This window comes from Xiphias gladius, chromosome 11 (assembly GCF_016859285.1).
Source record: "Xiphias gladius isolate SHS-SW01 ecotype Sanya breed wild chromosome 11, ASM1685928v1, whole genome shotgun sequence".
Lineage (NCBI taxonomy): Eukaryota > Metazoa > Chordata > Actinopteri > Istiophoriformes > Xiphiidae > Xiphias > Xiphias gladius.
In genome coordinates this window covers 20,580,386-20,586,882 of record NC_053410.1, presented here as the reverse complement: position 1 = coordinate 20,586,882, position 6,497 = coordinate 20,580,386, and the positions used below count along the sequence as shown (strand labels likewise).

Here is a 6,497-nt window from a genome sequence, read left to right as displayed (position 1 = left end):
TGATTATTTTCACCCTCTAATTAAACGTGACGGTCTGGGTGGATTGTTAAAGCCGCAACTTATTAAATCAACAGCTGGGCAGAACCAGGGAACCAGATAAGGAGTCGTTACTTCTGTCATTGCTAAAGTGGTCAGCCTTAGAGGGGATTTTTTTCAACATGTGTGATAAACAGTCACCAGAAGAAGAGAGAAGTTGGCAGGTGAGATGTTGCCCTGTCTCTGATGAAGAAACATTGGTTTCTATTAATACCACAGCTGAACTTAGCCCAATCAGCTAATGGACCATACTCAATGATAACATTGCTAGGTGTTTAAATATTAGAGAAAAGTGGAGGATGCATAAAAACTCAGCGCAAATGGTTCCAATATATATTATACATCTGTTATCTCTAATAAGATAAATGTGGATAGTTATAATCAATGAGCAAATTAAAGAAATTAAAAGAAAATGGACAATTATTTGCAATAAGAAATGTAAAAAGATTGGTTTTATTTCTCAGATACAAACACTTATATGACAGAAGTTTCGATGAAACTGTCCAATGCAGCCAAATGCCATGAGAAACCTTCATTACAACAACATAAATATTTACAAATTAAATGTAAGTGTAATAACTGTGTTATACATGCTTTTATACAATGCACCATTTTCGTACACCATTTTCAGGTTCAACCATTGTAAATTCTCAACTTTTTTTTTTTTTTTTGGCTTAACAAAACAATCAGTGCACAAATGCAGTCCAGTTTAATGACTGCTTCTCAGTGATGATTAAGGGTTCTGTGCTAGAAGACCAGCTGAGATTGAACAGTTTTTCGTAACAGTGGCCCTTCTTTCAGCCTGGGGGGAGGGTCACTATACCAGGGTCATGACCTTCAGTGAGGCAGGCTGGAATCGACGAATCTTCTTCTTCAGGGCTCGGGAGGCTTTGATCCGGCAGGCTGATGGCTCGGGGCGTGGGAGCTGCTGGAGGGGCCTTCCAGCAGCGGTGGGCCCCAGAGCAGCCTCAGCCCACACCAGACCTCCCTCCTCCTCATGGCTGTCCACCTGGTCCTCTTCATCCAGAGACAGGCTGCTGTCAGAGTCCGAGAAGGACTGGAAGCTCTGGCTGGACTCACTATCTCCAAAGCGGTTGGTGGTGTTATCACTCATCTCCTCCTCGCTGCTTTCAGCGATGGTGGAGTGAAACAGGGAGGCGCATTCAGCTGAATACTCAGACTCACATCTTGGTGGGTAGTGGCTGGACATGTGGAAAGGTGCTGGAGGGTATCTGGCATTAAGATTGTGGAGGAAAGAATTAGAGGACATGGAGGATTGGAAGGGGCGAGTAGGTCCAATCCACTGGCCTGGCTTGGCACTCATACTGCGGACCATCTGCATGCTCCCTGGTGCCTGAGCATGAGGCTCTTTTGACCTCTGACGCTGAGCACATGAGGCCTGGAACATCTCCGCATCAGACGGCCACTTGGCAGCCCCCTGCCTTCTCTTCCTCTGTTCTACAGGCTGCTCATACTCCACACTCTGAAGTCTCCGGCTTTTGCTGGACTTTGTAACAGCAGGGACGGCTTGTGGCCTAGGATGGACCTTGTGGTTGTACATGACTACCGGGCTACAGTGGCTGGAGTCTGAGCCTGAGCCCTGTCTGCGCTCCTCAGTGTGGCAGGTGGTAAATTTCGGAGTCATTTTTCCCTTTCCAGACCTTCTCTGCTCCCCCTTGGTTCTACCATTGGCCTCTCGGGTCCTTTCACCAGAGGAGTATCCATGTTGCTGCCTGATTGCTCGAGGCTTATCACTGCTTTTTCTTCTCAGTTTCACGGCTTTGGTTTTACGGTCTGCTTGTCTCATCTTGACCCTCTGAGATCCAGCAGGCACGAATTTGGCATGGACGAACTCAGGGGAAGCTGTGTGACTAGCATGAACCTCGAAGCATTGACTCTCCTCTGTGCTGGAGGTGCGGGTCATCACCGGTCTTTGTCTATGTACGTTCCTCTCTGGTGCTCTTGACTCCGGATTGTCCCCACATCTCTTCTCTGAATGGCTTCTTGCTACACTTGCATATTCTCCTTGGGGCTTATCATTCTTCCTGAGGGATGAAGTAGTGACCTCATCAGAGCTGTACTCCCTCATGGCAACAGGATATGAGTACCGGTAAGAAACCTCCTGGGTTCTCACTGACTGTTTGTGGTTTGTATTATCAGCTGGTTCTTGGCGGGAGTATGTCATACAGTGCCTCTTCTGGTCGCTTTCTAGTGGGATGATGTTTGTGGTCTGAGCTGGAGGAGGCTGCAGCATACATACCTGTTTCTGAGACTCATCAGGAAACACAGTTACAACTTCAGCGGACTTCCTGTGGTAGTCCCTGTGTGTCTGCAGAGTCTCTGTGACCGTTTCACTCTGGATTTTACTCAAGTTGCGCTGGAGGAGCTTGTCAATGTAACCCAGGGTCTTGGTCTCATAACCCATTTGTGCCCTCTGAAGCGTGTCAGAACCCTTCCTTAATGGTCCTTGGCCCTCTAGAAGTCCAGATGTGGCTGGGTTGCCTCCACTGGAAAAAATCGGGCTGTGGAGAGCCACAGCATGCAGTGGGCTGGGGTAGTGATACACTTCAGTGCCACTGCGAGACACCAGGTTGCTCTGAAACTTGGGGTCCACTGTGGAGGTCTTGAGGTTTGGGCACATTAAGTGTTTCTTCGCATCCACAGCTTTGTAGTAGCTTGGTCCTTGAGCCATCATCCTGTCAAGATCACCTGATAGGCAACACAAAAATGCTGATTAACCTTTCAAATCACTGATCCACTAAAAAATCGCATGTTATTATGCAGCAAAATACATGCTGAGTTGCTTAGCAACAACATTTGCATGGTTCCCATTACTACATGAGAGACTATCTTATAAAAAGAGAGATGTGGTTACCTGTTGACACAGGTCTTGGTCGTGCTTGTTCCGTGCCTTTGGTGCTTGCTCGGATCCTGCTGCTGCCCAGATGGAGGCCTGTGGCCCGTGGAGGGTTGGCCTGGGTAGCACTCTCATCAGCAGAACGTCGGCGGCAGACATCGACTTGTGATGGAGGGCTAATGTGAGAATTGGCAGGGCTCATGGGAAGGAGGAGAAGGCTTGTCTGTGACGATGACAGACATTCGCTGTACACAGAGGTGCAGGAGTTAGACAGGGAGCAGGAGCCGCCATCGCTGAGCTCATAAAAACCTGGAGAGATCGGGAATGATTGAACATGAGTATTTATCTCAGTATTTAACATCATGTGATGGTAGGTTGGGTGTATGCTTCATTACTTGTTATAAGATAAACACCTGTAGTGCTTTTATTGTGTGTGTGTGTTTGTGCCTACACACCTGAACTTGGCCTGCTGTCACTCTCTAGCTGCTCTGTGGAGGCCTTGCTTACATCCAGCTTAAGCTCACTGATCTGTTGGTCGAGCTGCTGCAAGTGAGACTTCAGGCCTACATCCTGCTTCCGAAGACGAGACTGTAAAATAGACAGCACATAACATTTTAGCCAGCCTCCGAAAAATATGTGTGGTACAACCTAAATCAAAAGGAAAGTCTAATTAGATTTTCTCAGGAAAGAAGGGAGTTATGCAATAAAGCTCCACATGCACACACATGTAAGCAATTACACAGAAATTCTCTATGCAGGTGTAAGAACAGGAAAATTAATCATAAAGGCCAGGTTGTATGTTAGCAGTGCTATAATTTGATTAAGATCAGGCCTGTTGTTCAGATAAAAGATGCTCTAATGTGCAGCCATCAGAAAAACAAAAGTGACTCAGCTGTGGCTGATGATTAACCCCAGCAGGACATGGGGGAGCATGGAAGAAGCAGTGGTGGGTAACTCATTTCTCCCCCACAGCGAGGGCCTGGCCATTGTGTAAACTACTGGAGGAGGAAAGCTTGGGGGTTGGGATAAAGGACTGTTTGCTTTGCAGCTAAGGCTGGGCATTTACTGTTACAGTGGTTCTTAAAACGAGGACCGGGGGTCATTGGCAGAAAAATGCATCCATGTTTCAGTCTCTTGTAAGATAAGGTTGGGTCTTTGGCAGTAAAGTGACCTATTGTAAAAGCTTCCAGCCTCTATTTTGTGTCTATTACTGAGTTTTTAGATGGGGTGTTGTAAATCTGCACTCGCTGTATTTTTGGTGACTGTAAAGCACAATTTAAACCTCGTGCTCGCCGAGTGCTCTATAATTTATCCTTCAGTGCATTCGCCCAGTTCTGCTGAAAGTCATGTATAGCACCATAATCCCTGCACTTCCTCCAAATGCTTATAACAGCAGCCTACATGGAAAAAGCTTGTCACGGAAAACTCCACAGAGCCAGTTGTCTCCAACACTCAGGGTGCCTCCTATGACTCCTATGGGAGTTTCACTGGGTGTCATTCACCGAGAAAAAAAAAAAAAAAAAAAAGTTACCACTGCCAAAAACATACCACCTCTTCTTTTTCTTTTTTTTTTTAAATTTCCTGAGAATCGTGGTTAATGATTGAGGCCGTGTGCCCCCCCCCCCCAAAAACCGCAGTCTACACATGCACTGTGTGCGCTCACACACACACAACTCGAAGTCCCCTTGGTCCTGCAGTGCACCTTGATTTATGACACCTATCCTACTTCCTACCCCCAGCTGAGAGCATGAAGGGGGTGTCTGGTAATAATTGAAGACCGAATGCACATGAGCATCAGCTGATTCTGCATATGCAAGATTCATTTGCTCAAGGACATTTAAACTGTTACTTTGAGCCCAGTGTTGGTACCATCGTTGTGAATAAGAAGTCTAATAAAAGTGCAAGTAGTGCGGTGACACCGAACCACTGCTCACGCAGAAGGGTATTGTATTGATTCCGTTTTATGTTTTTTTTTCGGTTAAATGCCTTCCTACCAGCTGTTGCTTCAGGGCTGTCAGGGTGGCCTCCAGCCGCTGCTCCTCAGCCCCCATCATCCGGGGGGCCTCCGGGCCCGCGTCGACAGAAGTGACCGGCTCCTCCCGGTCCATCCCCAGCGCCCAGCTCACCATGTCGCTCTGTCTTTCCTTCAGCAGATGTAGCTCCTGCAGCCCGGCCAGAGCAGCGTGCAGCCTCTCCCCGACCCTGCCGCGGTCCACTCCGGCCGCAGCGCTCACCATCCCCGCACAAGACCCCTTCCTGCTCAGCATGCTGGTGGAGGGCGGCGTCCGGGCATTATCCGAAAACGAAATGCCGTTGAAGAAACGTCCTCCCCGCAGGATGGCTGCTCGGTTAGTCACTGTCTCGATGCTGCCGCTGCCGTTGGCCTGGTGAGTTTTTAAGCTACCTGTTAGAATAAATCTTGAGCGCAGCGCAGAGAACTGAGCTCCTCCCATAGACCAAATGGCCGTCCTCCCTATTGGCTGGCCACCGGGTCCCGATGAACATCTGGTACTAATCCTCCCCATTCAACAAGTCCCCCTTACTGAAGCTGCCCAGGCATGTACTGAATTCATCTGCATAATACCACATGGCATGATGGGCATATTATCATGCTATTTCCACTATTCTTTTGTTGTTATCCTTCTCTCTGGTGGTGGGCTAAGCAGGGACAGACCGTGTGAAAGTCGACTACTGTAGCCTAAGGGATTTCACGTCTTCTCATCATCATGGGATAATCACCCACTTAATTCAAAAAAAAAAAAAATTCAATCCCCTCACATGTCTTTCAGCAGCTCTGAGGTAGGAAATCCACACATATAGTACAAGGACTTGTACTGTAGCTCTGTGAAAAACTCAAACTACTACTTAAAGTAGATTTACGATGAATGGATCTGTAGCATATCAATCCCTTTGTTATTCAGGAGTACTAAGTAGCTCCGCGTTTAAAAACACTTCCAAACAAACTCATTCAGTAGTAATTTGGCCTTGGAAACAGAGACTTGGCAGAGAGAACGGAAAAACTAGACCGTCCTGGCAATACCAGGACCAGCGATGGATGAACGGCGCCCCCTTGTGGCAGTAAAGATCGCCACGGCTGCACGGCCACCGATGGCTCTCAAAATCTTCCTGCAGGAGTGTGGTGGAACATCCGATGCATACGCAGGTATTTCCTCGCCATGTCACCCGAACGACCAAATAAATGCAATGACTCAACGGAAAGCCAGCAAAGTCACACTTCAGTATGTTGACCTGCACATGGACCCTCTCGGTCCCCGTGACCTGTTTGAGCCACATGAACGAGTCTCTCAATAGGCTGTCAGGCTGTCTAGGAGTCTGCTGCATGTGAACGATCTTCAAACGCACGTCTACACTTAGTGAGAGTGGAAAGAATGACTTAAAAACCACTTGAAAACCTGTTTTCAGCATTTTCGAAACGGCACAATGGAACAGTATTTCATCACGGCATACAACATGTACCAACTATAAATGTCCCTCATGGTCACACACTGTTATTAGCTGCCTTGGCAGGAGATATTTCATGTGAGAGAACAGTGGGTGTTAGATCGGGATATAGTTATTGTGGATAAGATGTGGAAAGGTGTTA

General features: G+C 47.5%; 1 protein-coding gene across 1 annotated transcript; it reads right to left on the bottom strand.

Moving 5' to 3' along the window:
• Window positions 1-697: 697 nt before the first annotated feature.
• On the bottom strand, window positions 698-5,254 carry dact2 (dishevelled-binding antagonist of beta-catenin 2). The gene is made up of 4 exons (XM_040138631.1): window positions 4,888-5,254; window positions 3,349-3,481; window positions 2,912-3,202; window positions 698-2,745 (listed from the first exon to the last, which is right to left on the bottom strand). The coding sequence occupies exons 1-4, from the start codon at window positions 5,158-5,160 to the stop codon at window positions 854-856; spliced, it is 2,589 nt and encodes an 862-aa protein (XP_039994565.1). The 5' UTR covers window positions 5,161-5,254; the 3' UTR covers window positions 698-853.
• Between the last annotated feature and the right edge of the window lie 1,243 nt (window positions 5,255-6,497).

What these genes read in the sequence shown, in the direction of transcription:
- dact2 (XM_040138631.1), bottom strand. Translation starts at nt 5,160, where the DNA reads ATGCTGAGCAGGAAGGGGTCTTGTGCGGGGATGGTGAGCGCTGCGGCC. An exon ending in CAGCCCTGAAGCAACAGCTG is followed by an intron (nt 3,482 to 4,887) that starts GTAGGAAGGCAT and finishes TCTATTTTACAG; the next exon opens with TCTCGTCTTCGGAAGCAGGA. An exon ending in TGACAGCAGGCCAAGTTCAG is followed by an intron (nt 3,203 to 3,348) that starts GTGTGTAGGCAC and finishes CGATCTCTCCAG; the next exon opens with GTTTTTATGAGCTCAGCGAT.